Source organism: Rhinolophus ferrumequinum, chromosome 19, assembly GCF_004115265.2.
Source record: "Rhinolophus ferrumequinum isolate MPI-CBG mRhiFer1 chromosome 19, mRhiFer1_v1.p, whole genome shotgun sequence".
Lineage (NCBI taxonomy): Eukaryota > Metazoa > Chordata > Mammalia > Chiroptera > Rhinolophidae > Rhinolophus > Rhinolophus ferrumequinum.
The window spans coordinates 37,708,155-37,735,118 of NC_046302.1; the positions used below are offsets into that span (position 1 = coordinate 37,708,155).

Below are 26,964 nucleotides of genomic sequence, written 5' to 3' on the forward strand. Positions count from 1 at the left end.
ATGTGCATGCACATACAGATAGACACATATTTGTGTACACATGCATTTACACATTCGTACATATGTATAGATACACTACATATACCCACACGTATAAGTACATCTACATAGACACACAGTTGTTTTTGTCTCTTTCCTTCATAGAAGTAGCTCACTGATGAGCACATAGTAGCCCTGGGAAATGACTGAGTAATAGAAACACCCTCCTGTCCCCATTGTCTCCCTCTGCAGAGCCCATTCACTCATCCTGGCCGGAACTGGAGATCTGGTCCACACACACACACCCACATACACGTAATAGACGCACACTCTCAGGCAGGCCAGCTGACTGAATCTTGCCTCCCGAACTCCTGCCTGTAGCCTCCTCCCAACATATGTTCCCGGAATAGTGTTCAGGGAACAAACTCTTCAGAAAGGACACACCATCTAACCCTAAGCATTTCATCCTTTTTATGGATAATAACTTCGCGTCTCTACACGTGTCCTTGGTCACCATCCTTTCCTTGGTTGATGACCAAGAACCTCCATGCTTGGGACCCAAATCGTGTAATGGTCTCAGGTGAGGCAGGTAGATGGTAGAATAGTAATTCTCAAACTGGAGCATGCATCAGAATCACCTAGAAAGCTTGTTAAACAGATCCGCTGGGCGCCATCCCCAGAGTTTCTGATTCAGGAAGCGTGGCAAAGGCCCTGAGAATTTGCATTTCTCACAAGTTCCCAGGAGATGTTGATGCTGGTGGTCCAGGGAACACACTTTGAGAACCGCTGGTACAAACGTAGACGTGGGATGCTGCTTCCGGTCATCCCTTCCCCCTTCTTTGCATGTTGGAATGCACTGGTTTGCAAATTCTTGTGCATATAAAAATCATCTGTAGTGCTTACTGAAACACAGATCCCTGGGGCTCAACTGCAAAGATTTTTATGTGGTCGCTGTGGGTAGAGCCAAGAATCTGAGCTTCTAACAAACTCTTAGATCACATGGATGCTGCCAGATCAAGCTCCAGACCATGAGACCGTTGCATAGTGGCGCTTAGTCCTGTCTCGATTAGAATCAACTGATTCTAATACCAGGTCAATTAAGTCAGCACTGAGCCTGGGAACAGGTATTTTTTCACCAGGTGTGATTCCAAGGGGCCGCCAGGGTTGAAAACAACTACAATGTCTGTTTTCTGGGCCCCAACCTGTCTTCAATCAAGGTCACTCTTACAGACTGTTAAACCCTCGCCATGCTCAGTCCCCAGATGAATTTTGACAAGGAGCAGTGGGCGTGACATGGGTACAATGAGAAGCACCGGGCGTCTGGAGGCAGGAGGCACAGAGAACCCTCAAAAGTAAAATGTGCCTCTTTCTCAGTGTCGGGCCCCAGTCCTCCACCCCAAAGGAGACTTGATAAAGAAAAATAAAACCACTAACAGGAAACATCTGGCTTAGTAGGCTGAGCAGATGAGCAAGGTTTCTCATTGGACCCGGAAGCCTGCTTATTGGGCAGCCTTGGCCCTACACAGGAAGAATAAAGCAACGGGGTTGTGAGCAACACCTCCGCCCAAGCTGCTTTCAGTCTGGAGTTTGTCTCCCTGGCCCTGTGGGCACAGGCAGCGCTGGCCTGGTGGAGAGACGTGGCTACAGGTAAGAAGCTGCATGTGTGCTATGTGCGCAGGTACAGGATGGGGAATAAAGGCTGCCCCAGTGTGGGGACCGAGAGTGGAAGGGGTGGGGAGACAGTGACAGCAGGTGGACAGGCAGGTAGGCAGGTGGTGCAAATAGAAAGGGAACTCCATCAAGACTTACAGGCAGAGAGCCCTGACCAGGTAGACATCTAAGAGGGAAAGGAGATGGAGGAAAGCAGCAAACAGGGTAACACACAGAGCAAGTGCTGGGAGGTCCTCTAACTGGAAGAGAGCAAACAACACGTGGGTTTTGGTGGTGAGACAAGGCTCCACCCCTCTGTGAACTGCCTGGTGGGGCCAGGATTGGACAGGGACAGGAGGTGGTTCTCACTCCTCTCCTCACCACTTGCCTCTTGAGGATTCGTTCTGAGTCAGGAGGACCCACCAGAATGTTGGAGAGAAACTGTCATCCATAGTGTGGCCTGAGCAGACGTGGCAAGAAGGGTCTGCACATTCCTTCCTCTTATCACAGCAGTCCCCCAAATGGCTCGGAGAGCAGCCTGTGGGGGCCACTGTTTCTTGAAGAAAACTGTAGTTTTAACGTAAAAGGTGATGTTGACCGTACAATTTAACACCATTTTATATTGTCTGGTATCATTTGTTTCATCTGGGTGGGTCTTATTTCCTAAACGAGGTGGTGATTTCTGAGGCCAGGGACCTGATCTTATAATTATGTGGACACAACATACTCTAGGACCCAAGCACATTGCTGAGCACAGGCTATCCTTGCTGCTTGATTCTGTGAAGGCTGGGACGCTTAGGACTGCTATCTGAAGAAGGAAAGGGGGTCCCGGGTGGGCTTCCATGGGGAGAGGGAAACAGTGACTAAGTGTTAAGTGGCTAGAGTTGGGGATATCACAGAGCCAATTCCAGTCCCAGCTCTTAGCCTGGCTGTTTCCACTCTGTGACTTTGCATCATGTCTATTTCCTCATCTATGAAATGGGAGTAATAATAGCAACTGACTCATGGGTTCGTTGGGAGGATCAAATGAACTAAACTGTGATGCTACCCCCACTTTAACGTGCACACAGATCTCCCGACGATCTTGTATTCTGTGTCAGTTGGTCCCAGGTGAGGCTTGAGGTGCTGCAATTTACAAGTTCTCAAGTGATCATCAGGTTGCTGGTCTCCAGGCCACCATTTATGGAGACGAAGAGTGGTCCCCAGGCCGGCGGCATCAGCATCACCTAGCAACTTGTTAGACATGCAGTTTCTCTGGCCAAACCCAGATCTAGTGAACCAGAGCCCCTGGGGGTGGGGCTGAGCCACCTGTTTCAACAAGCCCTCCAGGGAATTCTGATGCAGGTGGAGTTGGAGAACTACTAAGCTCAGCACAGTACTTTCTTTTCAATCATACAGGTACTGACTTAATTTCCTATTGGGTGTCCAAATCTGTGCTAAGAAGTGTGGTGGGACCCAAGGCCCTGTCATGTCTCGTAGCCTCAAGAAGCTTGGAGTTTAGTTCAAGGAGTCCCAGCTACTGTGTATATAAGGGGTATGGAGCATGTAGGGGGTGCTGCTTGTTTTAAAAATGTAGATTTATGGTTTTCTGCCACTACCACCCCTAAGGGACGTTGCTTCAGTAAGTCTGGATTTTTACAGCAGAAGTCCAGCTTTTTATGACCCTTCTTCTATGATCTAGGACTACACTCTGACAAACAGTGATTTAGAAGGTGAGAGATGACTAAGACCAGAAAACTCACTGGAAAATAACCAGGTGCCAAATTGTATGATGCAGACCCTTGTGTGCTCTACACAGCTTTTGGAAGGGGGAGAAGTTTCTAAGACATGGCAAGCTAGGCAGTGTCCCTTAGGCCGCGTGCAGTGTCAATGTGTACGATCAGGTGAGATGGATGTGGACATAGCAGGCACCCTATCTCCATTAAATCACACAAATCCTACAGAGCTGACCATCTCATTCCCATTTTACAGATCAAATGCCCAAGGATCTAATAAGTTAGGTGACATATTCACAGATCCCAGCTCATAAACCTCATAGCCAGAATGTATACCCAAACCCCATGCCTGTCCCTGGAAGCTCTTGAGCAACGGTGGGACTTGAGGACAGTGACAATTTGGGAATATTACTTCATTAAAGACAGGCAATACAAGTTGGACACTGAAGTGAGTAACCAGCCTGGACTAGTGACATCTGGCCAAGGGAATTAAACAAGAGAGGCTCAGAACTATTGAACATCATTAAGTGACATGGAGCTCTGTAGGGGACAATCACCACAAGGGCAGGAAACCACCGTGGTGTAAACAAAGTGTCAGACATAAAGTCCAAAGATCTCAATCCACATGCCATTTCTTTCTAATAGTGACTCTGAGCACAATGTTTTCTGTCCTTGAACCTGTCCGACCATACAAGGTCGGAAAATTAAGTTTGCAAACTCATCCTAGGAAAAGTGCTACATACCTCATTACTGAATGTCATTACAGTCACCTTGGAAGTACTCCCCTGGGGAAGCTATGCACTGATGCCAGCGCCTAGTCCACCCTTCAGAGCAATTGTGGAACTCTTTTTCTGGAATGGCCATCAGAGCTGTCATCATGTTACCCTTGATGTCCTGAATGTCATCAAAATGTCTTCCTTTCAATATTTCCTTTATCTTTGGGTAAAGAAAGAAGTCATTGGGGGCCAGATCAGGTGAGTAGGGAGGGTTTTCCAATACAGTTATGTGTTTACTGGCTCAAAACTCCCTCACAGACAGTGCCGTGGGAGCTGGTGCATTGTCGCGATGCAAGAGCCATGAATTGTTGGTGAAAAGTTCAGATCGTCTAACTTTTTCACGCAGCCTTTTCAACACTTCCAAATATTAATAGTAAACTTGGTTAATGGTTTGTTCAGTTCGTACAAATTCATAATGAATAATCCCTCTGATATCAAAAAAGGTTAGCAACATCATTGCAACAAGTTTGCGAACTTAATTGTCTGATCTCTTAAAATGGAGACTATCATTCTTGCTCTGCCTTCCTCAGAGCTTGCTGTGAGAATCACATGTGTTTAAATGTTCTGAAAACTGTAAAATGAGATAGTGTTCATACTCTCAGCTAAGCTGCCTTAAATGTTGTTGGACACATTAGTAGACCTAGTCCAAAGAAAATGTTTTCCCAGTCTTTTCACCGGGGATATATTTTTATGTCCTTATCACCATTTCAGCTCAGACAGCCAGCAGCTCCTCTTTTAGTCTGAAAACTCAATTTAAAAATAAAGATGCTTTTTAATACATAATTCTCAAGATCTTTCCACTGGCTCTATAGAGGAAGGAACTTTTAGGATTTTTTTTTTATAATACCTTTATTGAGGTATAACTCACATACCATATAATTTACTCACTTAAAGCATACAATACATGGTTTTTAGAATATCCACAGAATTATGTAAGCGTCACCACCATCAATTTTAGAACATTTTCATCAGTCCAAAAAGAAACCCTGTACCTACTGGCCGTCACTCTCTACTTCTCCCCAACCTATCCAGCCCTAGGTAAATCTACTTTCTTTCTCTATAGATTTGCCTATTCTGGACATTTCATATATATGGAACCATATAATACGTGATCTTTTGTGACTAGCTTCTTTTACTTAGCATAATATTGTCAAGGTTCACCATACTGTAGCATGGATTAATATTTCCTTTTTTATTGCTGAGCAATATTCCATTGTATCGTGATACCACGTTTATCCATCAGTGAATGGATATTTGGATTGTTTCCACTCTAGGGCTATGGTGACTAATAGTACTATGAAACTCAATATATAAGTTTTTGTGTGTTTTATTAATTTCACTTGGATCTATCTATAGGAGTGGAATTGCTGAGCTTTATGGTAACTATATGTTTAACTTTTGGGGGGACTGTGAGACTTGTTTTCCAAAATGGCTGTACCATTTTACATTGCCACCAGCAGGAATGTATGAGCGCCTTAATTTTCTCCACTTGTTCATCAACAGTTGTATTATCCATCTTCTTTGACTCTAGCTCTCCCAGTGGGTATACAGTGGTATCCCCTTATGATTTTGGTTTGCATTTTCTTGACAGCTAATGATGTTGAGCTGTCTGTATTGGCCATGTGTACATATATCTTCTTTGGAGACACATTTATTCATATATTTTGCCCATTTTTTTAAATTAGGTTGTTTGTCTTTTTATTATTGTGTTGTAAGAGTATTTTACATATGCTGAATACAAGTTCTTTATCAGATATATAATGTGAAAATATTTTCTATCACTCTATGAGTTGTCTTTTCACTTTCTCGATGATGTCCTCTGAAACATGGAAGTTTTTAATTTTGATTTATCCTTTTTTTTTCTTTCGTTGATTGTGCTTTTGTGTCATATCTAAGAGACCATTGCCTAATCCAAGGTAACAAAAACTCTTCTAAGAGTTCATAGCCCTCAAGAGTTTTAATCCCTATATTTAAGTCTTTGATTCATTTTGAGTTAGTTTTTGTATGCAACGTGAGGTAGGATCCTCAGTCTTTGGCATGTGAATAACCAGTTGTCCCAGGACCATTTATTGAAAAGACTATTTTTCCCACTTATAGGGAAACTTTTTTCAGAACCCAGAAAAAATTTAATTTACATTCCTATCGTTCTAGGGTAATACTTCCCAAACTGGTCTATCATGAACCTTAATAAACGTGTAACTGGAAAAAAAGAAAAAGAAAAAAGTCACATGATTAACAAGATCCAGGTACATTAAGTTACATAAAGTTAAACATCTTTCTTTACTGTGTATTTTTCCAAAGACATTAGTGCCAAGGTGCTTTAATGAATCTCTCATTCTTACTTTATCAGAGAAGGCTCTTTCTTTGTTTTTTTAATTTATTGGGGTGACAAGTGTTAGTAAAATTACATAGATTTCAGGTGTACAATTCTGTATTACATCCTCTATAAATCCCATTGTGTGTTCACCACCTGGAGTCAGTTCTCCTTCCCTCACCATATATTTGATCCCCCTCACCCTCAGCTCCCACCCCCCACCCCAGAGAAGGCTCTTTATGTTGGCCACATAACAGCATCTCTAGAAGCACATTTCCAAGGAACTCGGGTTTTGCATTCACTCTTTTAAAGGGATGAACTCATTCATTTGAATTCTGTTAAGATGTTTTAAGTTTGCTCTTTGAGAATTCAGCCACCAACATGGTTGGAGTTTGTGTGTTTTACAGAGTTGCATCTTTTATCGTTAACCAGGTCAGAGCAGAAATGACAATAGCCTGTGAATTCCTCTGGATTCCTTTTGGCAACTGGTTTAGGACCCACATTTTTAGTTTACTGTTGAAGCACCCATTTTTTTTAAGTTAAATATTAATATTAAACAGTATTGTTTTTTGAAAGTGTGGTCCAAGAACCACCTGCAAACAAACCACTCGGATGTGGTTTTAAAATGCAGATCCCTGGAGCCCCTTCACATCTCATCATCAGAAACTCTGAAGCTGGAACCCAGATGCTGCACTTTCAAGCTCCCCCGTGATTCCTGTGCACATTCAAGGTTGAGAATTGCTATTTATCCTACAATTAAGGGAGAGAGCCAAGTTGTTTGTAGAGATATGGGGCTCAGAGGCTGACAGGTTCCTAGGATGGATCTGCCTTTGCCTGTACCTTCTTTCCTTCCCTTTCTTTCCCATCTCCACTGTCTACTTCTGTGCTGTTTTGCATGTTGACCCATCCTGAGCGTAAGATCGCCAAATTTAGGCAGACCAATGCTTTGGGGCTTATGATACCTACAGATTGTCACTAGAGGGCGCCAAAGTATCTCCAAAAGCTGGAGCAAATCTCCTTTTCTCTCCTTTTCCACCGCAAGCGCTCTCTCTGCACAGGCCTGTCCCCCACCTCACCGACTCTCAAAAAGACATCAGGTCACATGGGAGTGCATAGCTACTAAGAAAAGCATTAGTTGTGAGGCCTGGGGAATTTGCTTAATGGCTCTGAGCCCAAGTTTCTCATCCTAACAAGGAAATAACACAAATATGTTAGTGGAGTTCTTTTAATGGTTAAGTGAGGTAATAGAGGTAAAGCTGCTTGATTAGCTCCTAGCTACTATATTATTTTACCATAAGGCAGTGATTTGCATTGCTAAGAAACCAGAAACCTTGAATTGCAAATATAAATTAAAATTTTTTTTATTAATTAATTGTTAACAAATTTAAGTTCAGTCTTGGTTGTCTGTCCTCTATATCCTTAGAAACCTTTTCATCTCCTCTATAATTTTTTATCTAAACCTTGTAATTTTGCCTGCAGCACAGTTCATGACATCTATCATGAGCAGAAGAGAGCAGGTTAGCTTAGGCGAGCCTCCCTCCTACAAAGCAGCTCAGCTCCAAGCTCATACTCATGGGGTTTCTTTCCTCAGGCTGTGCTAGGTCGTAAAAGATAGGTGTCATTCAGATGTTGTCTCCTAATTAATTGTGCTGTAATTAGCATAATAACTCCTTCTGCAGAGACAATTATTGCGGTAGAGGAGCTAGTGGTGGAAGAGGTGGAGGCAGTGGCCAAGGTGGAAGCAGTAGAGGTGATGGAAGTGGTGAACTTGATGGTAGAGGTGGGGGTGGAAGTGATACGTGTGGTTGTGAAGCTGGTGAGGGGGGAGGGTTGAAGGAGGTAGGGAGGTGGTGGTGAACTTGATGGAGGTGGTGGTGGTGGTGGTGATGGTAGAGGTGTACATGGAAATGGTGGTGAAGGTGAGGAGAGCAGTAAAGGAGGCAGGGAAGTGGTGGTAGACTCTTAGCGTCAGCAGAGAGTCTACCTGCCTAAAGGATGTATCCCAAACTCCTGAGCTTGACAAAGTGATTCACAATCCAGCTGCTGCTTACTTCTTTAGCTTCAGTTTTCAGGAGCCACGCACACATCCTCACACATCCTCAGACACACACACGCCATCACTAACCTCTTCCACATTAGAATACCTGCTAAGCCTCAGACCCAATGCACCTTAATTTTATTCTGTCTTTGTTCATACTATTCTTGCCATCACTTGCATCCATGTTCCACCAGAAATACTCCTATTCAGCCTTCACTACCCAGTTGAAATGTCACTAGCGTCTTTTGTGAGGGCTTCTCTGATTCTCAAAGCAAAGTCAAGTTTTCTTTCTCTACGCTTCTATGGTATTTTGTGCATACCTGAACTCGAACACTTTTAGTCTAGCTTATAACAGGCTGTTGGGGACTCCAAGGATCCCTTTACACTTAACCAAGAACTCTGGTCCAATGCCCTCAAGCCAGCAGTCACTCCATTACAGTCTTGAATGCCTACTATGAGGTTGAGTGGCAGAGCTCAGACAGCCTGAAACAAGTCTACTTTTAACATATATCCAGAAAAGGGAAAAAAATCATAAGTGAACACTTCATAAATAAATTTCCAGTAAATAAACATACTCACGTGACAATCACCCAGATCAGGAAACAGAATACGACCAGCATCCAGAAGCCCCACAACAATTGGATTTAAAAACGCTTTATAACTATTTAAACTTAGGATTTTTAAAATGAACTATCAAATTTAAAATATGTGACTAGCTTGTCAAAGACATTTTAGAAGTTTACAGAAGCCAAATGCCCCCCGAGGAAGTCACTCTGAGGTTCTGGAGACATTGTGTTCCATTCCTGAGCAAACCTGACCCCCTCAGTTCACCCCGGCCCCACTGTCGGCACGTTGGAGCCTCGGAGCTGAGCCAGAATCTGGCGAGGCAGGTACGCGATCTAATTGAGTGAAACCACTACAGATGTTTGGAGAACAAGGTTGTGGTGACTATAGGCACATTCCAGGCAGGAGTTAATAGAAATGAGATGGAGAACGACTATTATTTGTTCCTTCTAACTCTGTGCTGGTCTCTTTGGTGGGGACTTCTTGTATACTATCCCAAGGGGTCATCTCCATCTTAAAAAAGAGGAAGCTGAGGAAAGCTAACAGGACTTGGACAACATCTTCATATTATGATACTTGGAAGCCCGAGAATCAGGATTTCAATCCATCTGGCTCCCAAGAACATCTTTCTAGAAGGAACAGCATAGGCAAAGGCCCTGGAATGGTAATAAGGACAGTTTGTTCTGGGCGCTTCTACTCTGTGGGACCTGACACACCCATGTAACATCCTCTTGAGGAGCAATGAGAGTTACATATGGAAGGGAGGGTAGCTTCTCATTACAGAGGGAAGGCCCTAAACACAGATGGAGGAGCTTGAATGGGAGGCTTCTTCCATTGGTCCCACCCAGCTGCTTTGCCCCTCCTGCCCTTCCATATCTTCCATCTGTGACGGTTAAGAATTCGTGGTGGGGATTTGGGGCATGCATGTGTGATACCTTGATATCTCTTTTTCTTCTGCATTTATGCAGATGGCTTGATGTTTTGTGTGGGTGTGTTTGGTAGTCCCTGCTGCCCTAGTATTTTTCATTAGAGAGAATGTACTTGCTCTATTATTAACGTATCACCTGGGCCCCCAGTATCACACATTTGGGATGGGGTTACACCCTAACTTTGTGACCTAATGTGCTTACAGGAGAAGCACAAGCCCAGCAGCCCACATGAGGTGACAGGACAAAAAGCCGACGTGTATGTGCACAGATTCTAGTACATTCCTCCTTTATCTTGAGAGCTCCCTCTGTTCCAGGAAAGAGTACTGGGCAGCACGCTTCCTACCACCCCCTCAGGCTGACCTTCAAGTCCCTTCCCTAGGGCCTGCCCAGGTGCCTCAATGCCCTCTGCTGTTGGCAGCTGTAGTGTCAACGGCACCACGTGCCCCGGAGGCAGTTGGCTCGGCTGGTGCCTCACTCTGCCACTCACCAGCCTGGGAGAGTTCACCTCGCCAACTCTCTGCGTCTTCAGAGTTTAAAGGAAAGATGATGCCACCTGAAGGGACTGAGGAGCATCTGCCCTCCACCCCCCGAGAGACAAATCGTGGCTGGCAGAGCCCCATGGAGGGTTCTAGTGCAGGCACTGCTGACTAGACTTCTGAGGAGTGCCTCTGCTCACGCCTCCTTCTCCTCCTGTCTTCTAACAGGGACCAAAGCTACTTCTAATTGCTCCCCTACCGTCCCAGAAGACACGCCCATGCTCTTATCTTCCCTGTCACTTCTGGGTAAACAGTCCCCAAATTCAGTGTCTCCAGCCCTGAATCCTTGCCCAGACAGGAGTCCTTCATCTCCAACTGTGTCCTGGGCATTTCCACCTGCCCATCCAGACACCTCAAATACAGTGTCACAAAATTATCTCCATTACCTTTATTCTACCTCATATTGTCATTTCATAATTTTTAGTGAAGTGCACTTATTATAAGTGTACAGCCTAGCGAATTTTCACAAATGAACACGACTCAGGTAACCAGCAAACATCCAGGTCAAGACACAGAACATTATCAACACCCCAGAAGTTCCACTGGTGCCCCCTTCCAATGGTGATTCATATCCTGATTTCCCTCAGTTTAGCCTGTTTTTGAACTTCGTATAAAGGAAATATGGTGCCTGGCTTCTTTAGCTCAACATTGTAATTTGCATTCTTACTATTGCATGGCGTTGTAGGTCATTCATTCTCTTGTGGTGCCAATAAATAATTTTTTATCCACTCTACTGTTGATAGGTAGTTAGAGTTCCCATTTAGGGCTGTTACGAATAGCCCTGAATCGAATGCTGTGATGTATGTCTTTTGGTGTGATTGTATATATGCATTTCTTTTGCATAAATTCTTAGGAAAGCACTGCTGGGCTGTAGCGTGTGCCGATAGCACTCTCGTAGATACTGCCAGACAGTTTTCTGAAGTGGGCATCTCCACGTCCATTTCCACCAGCAGTGTATGTGAGTTCTGGTTGCTCCACCTCCTCACCAACACTTGGTGCCCTTTTTGATTCTCCCGTCCTTCACCCCATGCCTAGCGGGATCTCTTTTTCCTCCCCAACACTCTCATACTTGCAGCCTTTCCCCTTGGGACTTGGGACTGCCCTGCTGTAGGCACCGTGAGCGGACCTCCCTGCTTTGGCCTTCAAACCACTCCATGAACCACTCTCAGATAATCTCCCTAAATGCTGCTGTCATCGTCACACTGCTCTATCCACAGAATTTCAATCGCTCCTGATCGCCAATGACTTTCGAGCTATAGCGGTTTATTTATCTGGCTTGTTGACACACTGCAAACCTAATCAGTGGTCCGCCATCCTTGTCTTTTCTTCAGGTCTTGGTGCTGCCTTTCTAGTTCCCACATGTCATTTTCCAATGCCTCATCCCTCTTCCTGTAAGTCTTGGACATCAACTGGTTTGGCAAGAAAACTGTCTTCTTTGTTAGCAGAGCTATAAGAAGCCCCCAAGCTGGGCAGATTCTTCAGAGTCTTTCTAACACTCTCATTTCCAGAGAAGCTCCAAGTTATTGAGAACTTCCAAAAAAATACTAGTGACTTGCCAAGTGTCTCATGACTTTCCTAAAGGGACAACAATCGCTTCTTATTTGCTGGTAGCATTTATTTGATCTGAAAGCAGGCAGAGCTTTGGATTTTAACTGGATGGAGAGAAGAGAGGGTAACAAACAGAAATTTCAAGTTGGCTCTGCTTTTCAGCCTGCTTCTTAGTGAGAGAAGCATCCTCCTTGGCTATAGTTTTCAAGCATCTGCCACATTTAAGGAGGTTTTCACTAGTGGAAAGTTTTTGAAACCTCCTATCATTACAGAGAAATAGACACATGGGAAATAGAAAGCAGGTAAATTTTGCTTACTCCTTTCAAATATTAGAAGGCAAGTAAGACTTGTGTTTAATGTTTGCTTGCAGTTCATTATAGTTATTATTTGAATGTATGTATACTTTATACAAGGGACCCCAATACACTCTACTTCGTATTGTCCATATTTAAAGCTGAGAGCATAATTTTGCTATTTTTAAATGGCCATAGAGGTTCGTAGTTCCATCTTTTCTTTTATATTATAGTATTTTTCTTCCCTGTACTTTCTTTGATGCTGTTTTTTGGTAGGGGCTCAATGCCTGGTTGGTGCACCGTATCACGAGGAAGCAAAATCAAAGGGTTGTCAATTGAGATGTCTTATGCACACATGAAGAAGCATTACTTTCCTTGGGAACCCAAGTGGGGGCTGGATTGATGGGCCATGACTCACAACACACACCCTCCCGTGCAATCACAAAGCTGTTCACAGCCCACAAACATACCGTGTTTCTCCCTGCTGACACTAACGTTTCTTCCTGAAAGGCTGTTCCCTCTTTTCCTGCCTTCACTACATGCTATTCAAATGTTAATAAGGGCCTTCCGATGCCCATTTCTTCAGTAAAGCCTCCTCTGCCTACTCCAGACACCACTGATAGTACCCAAACTCTTTTAGCACTAAATTGTGTGGGCTATAGCAAGTACAGTTCCACCCAGGGTGTTTTAGCTTTGGCCCAAAGGAGTTGTATACCAGGGTGGGGTGGGGGGATTCATTGCAGGGGTCCTAGGGTCAAAAGGCCAAGGAATCCATGATGCAGAACCAAGGGGTGGAGCTCACCCAGGAAAGCACTTAGGAAACTCCCTGAGACCCTGGTGCGGGAGTTGCTCCTGCAATACAGGGAGTGTCAGTTCTGTGGGTGGGCAGGAGGCAGAGGCCTCTGACTAGATCATAGGAGCCAGGGCCAGACTCCCTGGGCAGGAGGAGGCCTGCCCCTGTACGTGCAAGCATCAACCTTTCATGATCTGCGATAATCTGTCCTGATTGATGACTGAGGGCAGTGAGGCACCACCAAGCCTACGTGATGCCATTAGCTGAGTGCTGAGGGTGGGACCTGCTTCATGGAGTCTAATGGGATGATGACGCTTTGCCTAGAGCATTGCCACCGGCCGATGTGTGACAGTGTGCTGCACGCTGCCAACTGGAATGCAATTATGACTCACTTGGACTCACCATGGTGTCTCCAACCAACACACTGGAATTTGCACGCTGTCACCACTCCAAGGGCATGAATCCATCCCTTTTCACTAAGTCTCAAGGACAGGAATGCTTGAGAGGGCTGCTTTTCAAATTTTAATGTGCCCGCAAACCCCCCCCCAGGGGATCTGGTTTAAATGCCATTTATGGTTATGAAGGTCGAGGATGTTAATGGCGCACCCTTAGAGTACATTTGTGCAGTGCACAACCTGCACACCTTCAGGCTGTGGACACCAGAGACCTCTGTGATGGGCCTTACCCTGTCCTGCATTTAATTTAAAGGCTGGAAAGAACGTGATGCGTGTGGTCATCCGATAAAAGTCAGAGGTAGGGACGGAGTTCCCCTCGCCCTTCTGCCATGTGCAAGAGAACCACCAGCTATTAAATCGAGTTGAACAATTGCACAACCGCATTTAAGACCTAAACATGGAGGCACCGTAGTGCCTCCTGGCATCCAGCTATCTCCATGGTGCCCTGGCAAGGGCAGGCGGTGGAAGTTTGAGAGAGACGTTTGAGAAAGAGATTTATGTGCCTGCTTGCCTCTTGGCTCCACAGCTAGGGAATTCCTACCACAAAGGGTACCCTTCCATCCCCCCCCACCCACCACCGAGTGGCTTTCTGGGTCAGTGGGAGTTCGGACTGTCATCTGGTGCTTTTTTGTCTGACTGTTTACCAAACTAAACGTTGTGGGCTCAGAACACACTGCCGAGAAACACTCTGTTCCAGACTCGCTGTCTTTGCTTCTGTCATTATGGGGGTTCAGAGGACAGAAAGAGAAGAATGAGAACGTTTTTTCTTTAGCACATTCTCTTCCATTTAGAAAAGGGCTGCTCAGGATGCAGGATGCAGAAAAGCCCTCTGCAGCAGTTCTCTCCTGTAGAATCCCTGAGTGAGGGCCCTGCCCAGCTGCGCTTGTGGCACAAACGATTCGTCAAGTGAAGCTGCCTATAGCTAGGTCACTACAAGCAGCAATCAGAGTGAAACAGAGTTGGGATGATTTCTGAGTCAAACAATACATAGTCAGAAAGATCGACAAGTGCAATACATTGTAGAGAATATTAAAATCATGTCGTTCTCCGTAGTTTTGTTCTCCCTTCTTCTCCTTTTCTTCCCCTACTTCTTATCTCCTCTTACAAATATTTTATGAACTTCCTCAAAACCTCTCTGGAAAGAAAGAGACCTGTTATGAATATAGAGGCATATTAGATCCTGACTTTGTCATCCAGCATCTTCCAGCCTAGGTGGGACTTTGCAAAAACAAAAAAGTTTTTAATAATAGATAATACCAGAGTTGTTGCAGTCCCCATATTCAATGAGGAATATGGACATAAATTGCTATCAGCTCCCAGGAGTGCAAGCATGGATAGGAGTCAGCTAGGAAAGCCAAATAGAGGAGGAATGAAAGCTGGGAATGAATGTGGGGAGAGTGGGTAGGGGGAGAGGAGAGAGAACTTCCTAGGGGCCAAAAATTTATGGAGAAGCTCCAAAAGGAGGAAAGCTCTACATATGTTCTCTTGTGATTGAGCCAGACAGAGGGGTGGAAGATGAGTTCAGAGAATAAGGAGAGTGGAGAGACACACAAGGAGAAGCACTGGAAAACACTCAGGGGAGACGGAATGGAAAACAACGTCAGGGATTAAACACTAGGGAAATGATACTCTGTAAATGATACAGGAGATGCTGGAGAAAGAACTGAGAAAAAGTCATTGAATTGTGCAATTAGGACTGTTTTAAAATACCAAAGAATCCATGTATGCCCTCTTTATTGGGTGCCCAATTGTCCCTCTGATCTCCAGCTTGGGAGCTCTTTCTAAAGCCACAGCAACTCGGCAACAGCAGACCCTGGCATCTTGGGATCTTGCAGTATGAGAACTTGGTGAGTTTGATCAGCCAACTACCTTGTTCAGGGTTCTTGCCGAATACTTGTCTCCATGCTCATAACTATACGCCTTCTGATGTCAGAGCCAGAAAAAAGCTTTTCCCCTGGCTCAAGCTGGGAGGAGGGACCCTTACAGGAATCCTCAAGGACAAAACAACCCTGACTGAGATGAAGATGTCAAAATGGTGGCACTTCTTTTGTCAAGTCCAGAGCTTTACATGCATCAGTGCCAGAATTCACCATGATCTTATAAAGGAAGTAAAGTTACCCCATTTCACAATGAGGAATCTAATATTCAGAGAGGGTGAGTAACATACCTAAAGTGAGCTTAGGCAAGGGACACAGGTAGTAAGGAACAATGCTCGGTTTCAAACTCAGGTCTGTCTAACTCAGAATCCCACATACTTCGCACTGCCGTGTGAATACCATGTGCAAGGCTGTACTTTGTGAGCAGCACATAAGGTTTGATGAGGTGTGGCTTTATAGGGACCAGGAGAGGCTAGGGAGGAAGGGTGGAGGAGGAGATTGTTCTGCCAAGAAAACTTGAGACTTAATACATACCCTCAGCCCCTGACTAGGGCCACTGAAGCAGAAGGCTTCATGGGTGTTGAGGTGGCTTCAGGACACGGTCTATAAATATATGTTGGTGGTTGGTTTGTGCTGGTTTCAGCTTATCAATAACCAGTGTTGTGGCTAGACCCTTGTGGCTTTTATAACAGTCGCAAGACACCCTTTAACAATAACCATGAGGAAACTTTGATAAATATTTATTACTCACAGGACCTGGACATTACACAGCATACCTGGGGAGGTTGTGGGTAGAGAGACAGAATGCACATTTGCATGGGTCTGGAGTTCTGCTTTTATTGGGGTTTAGGGTGGGGACCTAGGTTTTCTTGAGCTGTCTCTTTTTGACCTGGAAAAGGAATATACCTGTCAAAAAGACTCCTTGTGGTTAACGGGGCCCAAATTTATAATCAGAGTTAGCAGCCATTGTTTACAGGGGGCCTCTCTCACACATGCATCATTTCAGGGAAAAACCACAGACTGGGCTGCCAAGCCTCCTGCACTGTGTTGCTGCCGGCTGAGCCAACCCTTATAAAGGAGTTTTTGAATCGTTTTTGGACCAATGGGCTGAGACCTGCCCCGTCCAAGCAGAGCTGTGCAATTATATCCTCATTTGCACCTTTACTGACCAATCAGGATGTGCAATTCCAACCCATCAGGACGATGCTATGTGGACCAATCAAAGTGTGCAAATTTGGATTTCTCGTTTGCACAGAGTGAATGATCAACCATGTGTGCAATTCTTATCATTGAATTACTATCACTATGATTATTATTACTATGAAGGATTGTAGCCCACTTGCATAAGGAACTTATGGAAACAGTCACGTGATTCCTTTCATTCCTATACTAGGCCTTCAAATAATCCTCTTGTGATTCATTTTTCTCTTTCAGGGTAACCCTGGGAGTTTCTTTCCTCCTTACTTTACTAGAAAAAAAAATGTTGGAGGGAGATATGCCTGAATCTCAAAATTCTAATCATGGTCTCCCTCTCAGGCCCCAGACACACACACACACACACACACACACACACACACACACACACACACGCAGGAGGCACCTGAAGGCAAGGAGTCCCCAAGAAGCAAGAAACCCTGTGGTTTGGCGGGTGTCCAGGGGGTGGAGCCAGAGAGTTGCCAGCACTTTGCTGACCACTGACAAGGGCTCATCCAGGTGGGCAGGAGGCCAGAGGAACGACTGATGACATCTGCACAGCTTTCTGTGGGTTGGGGTTATGTTTTTCTTAATCCTGTGTTCATGAAGTGCACCTGAGTTAGAGTTCTACCATAACAGAACATGCTACAATACTGACAGGAAGAATGAGGAAGAAATGGATTTTTCACTTGAATTTTACATTCCTCTGCTATGGAATGTTTGCCTCTGGACTTTTAAAAGGCAGCAGAATTTGTCCTGGGGTTCTCATGTAGATGGAAGGACATTCCAGGGAAACACTTATATTAATATTTTTGTTTTCTTCTCACTGGGAAAAAGGTAGCTTGGTTCCCAGAAAACAAATTGTCTATCTCTTGTTCTCCCCACCCTCGCACCACACCCCTTGGGACCTTGCTGGATTCTTACACCTGTGCAGAAGCTGTGTCAAGTCTAAGAGAAAAAAATTCCCCCGGGAACAGCCACTTAGCTCCAGAGTCTATTGCATAGCAACCCGCCTGTTGGCTTTTTTATTTGTTTTTCATTTTTATGGTTCCAATCATTGTGTTTTTTTCCCACCTTTTTTTCTTTTCCCCTTAGTTTCAGGTGTACAAAACAATGTAATAGTTAGACATTTACGCCCCTTAGTTTTTAAAGTGATACTCTGTTGATCCTTTTCAGTTACAAATCTTCCAAAAAAATTTCGGGGTGAGGGTAGGAGCTACAGGAAACAACATAAACAAGAAAAAGATGAATCTGAGTAGGATTATCACTGGGCAAAGACCTCGGAACAACATGAAAAGGATGGAAAGCTGTTGGCACCGAATCAGGAACAGAGAGAAAGAAAGAGACATCAGGTAGAGGACAGGGGACCAGTTTCTCAGCAATGCTTTGGCACTGGTGCCTGAAGTGGGAGGAGACAGCCAAGTGCACGGATATGCAGAGTGGGGTTCTGAGTACAAAACTGTTAGGTGCCTCCCTCCCAGCACTGCCTCCTCCTGCACACCCTCCCTTTCAGCAGAGCCCAGCCGGCCTTTATCAGCCAGTGCCTTCTGCCACCAGGAAGCCAGCTGCGGTGTGAGTACCCTCCTCATTTCTCTTCATTTCCAACTGTTCATGGTTGGGGGCTTGTCTTCTCAGTCTGCTTTAATTTTTGCTCTTTTTCCCTTTTCTTTTTTTTTTTTTGTTTTGTTTTTGTTTTGTTTTTTGTTTTAATGGAGAAATGTTTCAGATGGTCGGAACTAAGCAGAAGCAGCAAAGTCAGCATTCTGGGAGATTAGAAAGCAGTTTCCCAAAAGCCACAGGCTTCTTCCTAGAAGCTTGAAAGCGATGTCTTTGTTTATGATTTCTGAGGTAGGGTGGGAGCAGCACCTGGGCTCTGTGTGGAAGAGGGTTTTCAACAAGGTGTCTACTGGACGTGCTAAATGACTCTGAGTTCTTCAACACTGTACAGGAGTTTCAGGTTGTGTTCTTTAAATTATTAAGTAAACCTGGAGACATATCAATATAACTCCAAAAAGAGGGGGGGTACTGTCCATGGCCCTTTCCTACTGTGGTTTTGTGGATCTTTCTGCGTGTGCTGTCATGCTGAAGGGAGTGTGCTCACCCATCAGGAGAACTCATCAGGCACACTGGCAGCGCAAATTTGCCAGGTTCTTTGTAGCTGCACTTTCTAATGTGGAATTCAGACCTCAAGGCTTCTAGCAGTGGTGTGTTCCGAGGAGAGAGGTATTTTAATCAGGAGATGAGAATAACTGACAACATTTTGTTTCTGATTACAACTTTAAAGAAAACTGAACACCTCCCACTACTTAAAACAAAAACTACCTAAAATAAAGACTGTTGTAAGTACCAAATAAATGTCAGTCTCAAAAGTCTCTTTAATAGGATGGAGCATGAATGTTTAAATGCTTTCTTCTATATCCATGTCCAAAACTTTGCATTATTTTTTAAAGTGATACAGACATACCTCATTTTATTGCACTTTGCTTTATTGTATATTGTGGGATTTTTTTTTTTTTTTTTTACAAAGTGAAGGTAAAACCCTCCACCAGAAAATAGATTAAATAAACTCGCCAAAGGCTCAGATAATTGTTAGCAATAAAATATTTTTAATCAAGTTGTGTAGTTTGGTTTTAGATGTAATGCTATTGCACATTTAATAGACTACAGTATAATAGAAACATAACTTCTGTATGCCCTAGGAACCCAAAAATTCATGTGACTTGCTTTATTGTGATAATCAATTGTCTGGAGCTAAACCCGCAGTATCTATGAGGTACTTCTAGAGGTATCTATATACTTGAGACACAGAAAATTGAAGACTTTCAGGTCTCTCCAACTGCACTAATTTCTAATACATGCTGACAATACAATGGGTTTTATTTTGTGCAATAAAATAGGAAATTTTGGTTGAATTGACATTTTGATATTGCCTTGTATTAGAATGATGGGCATTGTTTTGTTTCAATAGTGATCTGGGCTATTAAAAGTATTTTCTGACTCCTGCCAAAAAGCAGCTTCCAGAATAATCTAGGGATGTTAAGTTCAGCACACACAGGCCTTGTTGTGGATGTGTCAGTAATACGGGAAAATGAGGCTTACTTTGAGACACAGGAAAATGTTTATTTGTCAGAGGGGTCACTGCTTCCAGAAAGGGCACAGGGTGAAACTGGGGATGGCCGAATCCTTTGTCGTACGCGTAGTTCAACCCCCATCTCAGACTTCTTTCAAGGCAACCATGGAGACAGCCTGTGTTCACTGTATCACTGAGCCCTAGCACCTACTGCAGACTGCATTCAGAGGCTGCTCATAGTCTGTTGACTTGACTAGAATCTTGGGCAGCATTAATGTGCTCCCGATTGGAAGCCAGAACCACCAGGGCTTACCCATTCCCTAGGGCTGACTGCTGAGGGAACTTGCAAAGTTCCCAATCTGAACCTCAGTTTTCTATAAAATGAAGGCTTGAACTATGCGCTCTGTAACACGCCACCTCGCTCACAGCTTTTTCTGTCTCTGAGAAAATACTGAGTTAAATTCAAGGAGGTGGTGCTCCAAGATATGTGTGATTTGGGGGAAAGGCAGGAACCATGCAGGAACAGAAGCAGTAAACACATACTCTGAGGGAATGTGACAATCCTGCTTGTCTCTTCCTTCTTTCTTCTTCTTTTCTTTCTTTCTTTTTTAACTGTGTATAAGATGAGAGTCTTACCATTGGGCTTCTTAATGTTGTTCTTTATCAAACAAAAATATAGATGCACCATAACCCACAGACACATCATTTTTGTACTTACTTAGCCAGACAGTTTAACCACAGATACACACACATACACAATTTTTCCTAAGACATGACAGTAATATTTTCCACAATTGTGGATTGTCCTGAGTCACTCTAGTAAAGTGTAAGTTCTCAGGTTTCAAACCATGCCAGTAGAAAAAAAGTAAAAATTAAATAAAAGGGGGAGACAAGAAGAAATACCACACATACAACTTTTCTGGAATTTCTGAAGGAAGAATTATATCTTTGGATGCAATGGAAGTTTTAAAAACTTGGTCCAGAAAATCACATGGCACACATCTTGGTTTAGATGCTGGACGGTTGAGCTGCAGAGTTTTGATAACCATGAAAAAAGCTAGGAAAACGTAGTCTGGGGTGTTTTACTTATCCTGCTTCTCTTTCATTAGGGTTTCATTCTTTTGTTTTCTTGTCCTGTTTTTTTTTTTTTTTTTTTTTTGGTTGATATTTAATGGCCTGCTTCATCGGCCTTGAGAAGTTTGAGCATCAGTAGAAGGTCCCCAATCCATTACTTTGTATCGCCCTCCCAATTAGGATGGGTGGGTTCTTAAAGTTCCCTAAAGAAATGCATCCACCCATCCCAATATGTGGATACTGGAGAGACAAATGGCAACGAGCCTTCTTCATGTTGGGCTAGGGATTCAAACCAAAAACGTCCAGTCTTTATTTAACTTTGGGTAGCTCCACAGGGAACTCAGGTCATTCAGGTTTCCAGTCACGTCAGGCCGGTTATAATATCAGGTTTCGTATCTGTATCTCCAAAATCTCTGAGGTGACGGTATATTTTAATCCCTCTAAAATAAATAAATATAGGCTGGAAATTTTGAGAACATGAATTTGTTCACCCTGGAACAACCCATATGCCTAGTTATTTCTTTACTTAATGGAAAATGCCACTTTAATGTTTTCATTCAATGCTGCCGCTGTAGACGCTGATTTGCTCACTTATAGCAACTCTAGGCGGTTGTACCTGAGCTTGTCATTATGGGCTGAAGCCTGATGATTCTGATAAGTTGGCATGGCTTTGAAAATGAGTCACTATAACTGAGGAAGGGGTTAATCAACCAATATTTCAGTTATGAGATTTAAAGAGGGAGATATTTGAAAATAAATGATAGCTACCATCTAGATTACGAAATAAAAGGCAATTTTTTCATAACTATTTAATAATTCAGTTTTACATGTTTAACTATGGGGCCCGTGAGCTCCATATAGACTTAGCTTTGGCTCCTGACCGCCAGCAGTTTTCAATTTAAGAATGTCTTAATGCAGAGGTGCAGGAGGAGTCTCATAAATGCTAACGTCTAACACTCTTTTGCCAAGACAAAATGAGCTTAGTGTAGAATGCGTTCCATAAATATCTTCTACTTGGTGTCATGGATAAAATGTTCCCCATTGTTTAAAAGAAGGCAGTTAGTTAAGCAGTAAAATAAAACAATTAAAGTGCAATTGTTACTTAATAAAAAGTCAGTTACTCCCATTGATTTCTATACTACAATTAATAGAAGGCAGAACTAAAGGGAGGATTGGAAAAAAAAAAAAGGTTTAGCTTTAAGTTAGCTTTATTATCCAATAGTAGCTATTTGTTGGTTATGGTGAATGGACCATGATGGGGCCAAACATAGCTATGAAAACCTCTTATTCACAGTTACTGACAGCCTGGCCGTAGTAAGGTAAGCTGGGTTTTTGTGCAGGGACTTGGGGTATTTCCCTGGTCCTTTCTTAAGTGCCTGTGGCTTCAACATTCCACAATGATGCGTTCTAGGGTCTGATGGTTTTGGCGTTCCCCTACTTCACAATCACCTGGCTGTGCTCTTGGCTTTTCTTGCATGCTCAGTGTGCCATTGTCTTTCTCCCTTTGCCTACCTCTGGGATTATATCATTGGTGTTCTTCTTTTGTGTCTACCATGGTCACCATGAGACCATTTTTGTCTACAGAGTACCCTGCTGGTGCTATCCTATTACACACTTAGGAGCAGTGTAGAGTCTGATAGTGAAGACAAGTCATGGTTATGTTGTTAGTATTTTCCTGAAGCTTGTTTACTATAATCATGCCCTATACATTCTTATATTGTACAATTCTTAGATTACAACTCTTTGGTTTTCAACAGCTTGATCCACTTGCTCCTTTCCCAGTTTGTGTACCTATGTGTAATGTTATTCTTGCCTATTTAAAAACATTTAAATAACGAATTCCAAAAATAAAGACTTGAGGGGACCCTGGAAGTGGCTGGCAGGGCGCGCATGGGCGGGACACCAACGTTCGTCATTTTGCGTGGGAGGGAACGCGCGCCCAGCACGGTGGGACCTCCAGGGGACCTCGAGCCAGCTGGCGGCGAGCATGGCAAAGCAGGACCCCACAGCTGAGCAGCTGGCGCAGCCTGCAGCCGACAGCGAGGAGGGTGAGCACTCGCTCGTCTACAAGCCCCCGGCCCAGAAGACCATCCAGGAGATCCAGGAGCTGGACGGAGACGACGCGAGCCTGCGCAAGTTCACGGGGGCCCTGCTGGGCCAGGTGGCAGTCTCAGCGGACCCCAGCGTCCCCAGCGTTGTTGTGACCCGCCTGACCCAGGTGTGTAGCTAGACCTGACAGGAGACCGGGAGAGCTTCAGGAAACAGTCATTTGTGCTGAAGGAGGGTGTGGAGTACCGATAAAGATCTCTTTCCCGGTGAACAGAGAGGTCGTGTCCAGCAGGACATGCATCCAACACATTCCAGAAAGCCGTCAAGACTGACTACATGGTGGGAGCTATGGGCCCGGGTGGAGGAATACGAGTTCCTGGCCCCATGGAGGAGGCACCCAAGGGCATGCTGGCTCGTGGCTGCCACAACATCAAGGCCTGCTTCACAGACGCCGACAAACTGACCACCTGTCCTGGGAGGAAACCTCACCGTCAAAAAGCAGTGGAAGGACTGAGCCCGGCCTGGGAGGCAGGCAGGGAGGGCGATGGATGGAAGGATGTACGCGCCCCGCCCAGCGCCATACCAAAGTCCTCACAGAGCCCCTGGCCCACGCTGCTGTGTCTCCCCCTGGCTGCCTCCTGGCCCTTCCCAGCGCGTAGGCCCCAACCTCTGGGGTGGTGTAGTGTCATTGCTGCTTCAGCCTGTGCTGTGGGGCAGGGAGGCTGCAGCCCAGGCGTCCGCCTCCTCCTTGGTCCCTCTAGGTCTCCTGTCCCCCCACCTATTCTAATTCTATCTGAGGCCCTGGCTTTTCCAAGGGAGTGGGGCATTGAATGGGGTCTCTGGGGTGCTTAGGTCCCCCAAGGCCTTTTCTGTTGCCCTCGTTCTCATCTCCCCCTGTGGGGTCGGGGTAGGGTCCACAATGCAGGGCCTTGTGGGCAGGTCATCCTCCAGCTGTCACCCCTCCCTGGTCAGTTCATCCGTCGCTGTCACTGTCTAACCATGATGCTTTAACATGCAGAATGTGTTCCGGGGCCGTCACTAACCTCTGACCCTGTGTCTGCACGAGCATGTGGTCTCCCCAGTCCCTGCCCCACCCGCAGTCCCTGTGGCCCAGGGTAGTGGGACGCTGCTGCTGCTGTTGCTTCCTGGCCTGCCAGGGCCTGGCCAGCCCCCTCCCCCTTACCCAGCCAGGGCTGTGGGGACAGCTCCTGGGGCTTGGGGGAAACCAAAATGCCAAAACTCAAGTTGCCTCCAGTCCCATCTGGGAGGCTGGGAGTCCTCACGTGTCTGCCTTGTCTGTCCCAGTGAGCAACACCCAGACCCAGAGCTCATGGCCCCAACAGACAGCTCTTGGCAGACAAAGCCAGCAGCTGAGCCTTACTTGTCCCACAGGGTCCAACAGCCTGGAGTGGCAAGCCTGGCCACCACATGTGCCGTGCTCTGAGCCCACTGGCTTGCCGTCTCTGCCCATAGGCTTGGTGCCACCATCCCCAGCAGACCTTCCCCAGACCCAGCCAGGACAACCCTGGGACCAAGCGTGCACAGTCAGAGTTGTCCCCTCCCATCCTGGTCAGACCTGGGCTGGACTGTACAGGAGCCCATCCCTGCTTCTCCTTTTCTGACCAGGAAGTAAACTTCCCTGAAGGAAAAAAAAAAAAAAAGGAATATCTGAGGCAGTTGCCTGATACCATGTTTCCCCAAAAATAAGACGTAGCTGGACCATCAGCACTAATGCGTCTTTTGGAGCAAAAATTAGTATAAGACCTGGTCTGATATGATATGATATGATATGATATGATATTATATTATATTATATTATTATAAGACCGGGTCTTACATTAATTTTTGCTCCAAAAGACGGTTAGAGCTGATGGTCCAGCTACGTCTTATTTTCGGGGAAACACGGTAGGAGGACATAGTCAAGCAATCTGCCTTGGAGAGTGTGTATAAAGGGCTCTTAGACAGTGTTGACACACACAAACTGTTTTTTAAATTTTTCTTCCCTTTCAAACTTTTAAAAAACATAAAACCTTGTTTTGTAAAAAATAATTTAAAAGCCTGCTTATCTTGGAAAGTAGCCAATTGATCTGCATTAGTGAGTGCCCTTAGTGAGTAACCTGATACCTGGCTCCTTTAATTGACAGCATAAAGCTTAATCATGCGATGTTAGATCTTTCTGAAGTATTATTTGACCCACTGTGTTGAAATGAACTGTTTTTCAGTTTTTTCCACTAGGCTGAGTGAGATCTCTGAGTGCAGGTGCTCGTAAATGTGTGTTGAATTAGAAACTGAAATTTATGAAATTAAAAACCAGCACCTTCTCGGGGTAGCATTAATGATAGTCACGGCAAAAGTAGCATGGAAGTTGGGTTTGGATCATAAGATCCATGACAATATTTCAAGAGGAAAATGGTGCTTTCTTAGTACCGTGGGATGTTATGGTCCAGAAGAAGTGCCTTTAAACTCATCCTCTGCAGCTACTGTGACCAGGCCTGATGCTGGACAGCCTGGAATATTAGAGTATTCATGAGCTCTGTTATTTCCTCAAGGTGCCAGAGGAAGAGCTAGACATGGAGGACAGCCCCACTATGGTTAAAGTGGACCGGGGTGAAAACCAGATTTCACCGTGTCGAGGGAGAAGGTGCCTCCCCAAGGCACTTGGCTATATCACCGGTGATATGAAAGAATATACCAGCTGGATTAAAGGTATTTATACTTCCATTCTTTGGAGACATGGGACAAACGGCTGTGGGAGAAATAGTTTGCTGGTTCTTCCACTCATAGCTTTAGTTATATTCACCTACTTTCTAGCTCTTTCCTCTCCATTTCTCAACTGTTTATCTTCTAGCTTGGAAGCCTCTTCAAACTTTTTTTAATGTAAATTTTATTGGGGAATATTGGGGAACAGTGTGTTTCTCCAGGGCCCATCAGCTCCAAGTCATTTTCCTTCAGTCTAGTTGTGGAGAGCGCACCTCAGCTCCAAGTCCAGTCGCCGTTTTCAATCTTTAGTTGCAGGGGGCACAGCCCACCATCCCATGCGGGAATTGAACCGGCAACCCTGTTATTGAGAGTTCGTGCTCTAACCAACTGAGCCATCTGGCCGCCCCTCTGGAAGCTCAGCAGCAGCTCGTTGTCTTCAATCTAGTTATGGAGGGTGCAGCTCACTGGCCCATGTGGGACTCGAACCGGCAACCCCGTTGTTCAGAACTCACACTCTAACCAACTGAGCCATCAGGCTGTCCCTCACATTTTTTTGTGGAGGCTGTGCTCTGAGCCAGGGCCCTGCTCATATCAGAGGAAGGCAACTGGCTCCATCTTATAGTTTCAGTACTTAAAATCTGAAATTTTACTATTGCTGATTCATTTCTTTGGCTTAAGAGTGTGTCCTTCTAAGCATGGTAAATAAGTACATGTGAAGCTTTTCCAGAATTGAGGTTCTGGTAGGGACAATATGGGTTGCGCGTAAAGAAACTGGATGCTTTTAAGAATCTGGATGCCAGTAAAGGGAAAAAGGTTTAGAGAAAAAAAAGCTTCAAAGAATATATAAAAAAAAAAAATTCGCTTTCATCAGAGGGGATTTTGATGGTTTTGCTCAAGGGGGCCCTAAACTTGGAAGGGGCACCATTTACCTTGCCCCTTCCTTAGCTCTGCCTGTCTCGTCTCTTCCAGACAAACCCCAGGTGCTCCAGTTCATCGACTGGGTTCTTCGTGGCATATCCCAAGTGGTGTTTGTCAATAACCCCATTAGTGGAATCCTGATTCTGGTGGGACTCCTGATCCAGAGCCCCTGGTTGGCTCTCAATGGCTATGTGGCAACAGTGGTCTCCACCATGACAGCCCTGTTGCTCAGTCAGGACAGGTAAGCACATCCATCCAAGCCTGCTCTTCTCATTTCTAAGAACACAGGAGCCAACCAATGACTTTGAGCAGTACTAGCAAAACCCCACCCTTCCCGGAGAAACAACCTTTATTCCACAGAACATTTTATATTTGTTTTTAGTGAAAAGTCAGAGTATCATTTATAACCTCTTATTCATGGTACCTGAATAAGTGGCCGGTCTGAATAATGCCAGACTCTCATGACAGCGTGTGAGCTGCCAGTTACCTTAG

At 44.8% G+C, this 26,964-nt stretch overlaps 1 protein-coding gene and 1 pseudogene across 2 annotated transcripts in view; both read left to right on the plus strand.

The window, feature by feature from the left end:
• The first annotated feature begins 1,491 nt into the window (after nt 1-1,491).
• Nucleotides 1,492-26,964, plus strand: part of SLC14A1 (solute carrier family 14 member 1 (Kidd blood group)) — a 41,603-nt gene continuing 16,130 nt past the window's right edge. Inside the window, exons 1-3 of one of the 2 annotated variants that reach the window (XM_033087582.1) lie at nt 1,492-1,626; nt 25,404-25,560; nt 26,524-26,713. In XM_033087582.1, coding sequence (XP_032943473.1) covers nt 25,425-25,560; nt 26,524-26,713 — 326 coding nt within the window. In that variant the 5' untranslated portion in view covers nt 1,492-1,626; nt 25,404-25,424. Of the gene's footprint in view, nt 1,627-18,154; nt 18,232-25,403; nt 25,561-26,523; nt 26,714-26,964 lie in introns of those variants that run through there. The other variant, XM_033087583.1, reaches the window with a different exon arrangement.
• LOC117011858 (rho GDP-dissociation inhibitor 1-like) lies at nt 22,793-23,368 on the plus strand (annotated as a pseudogene).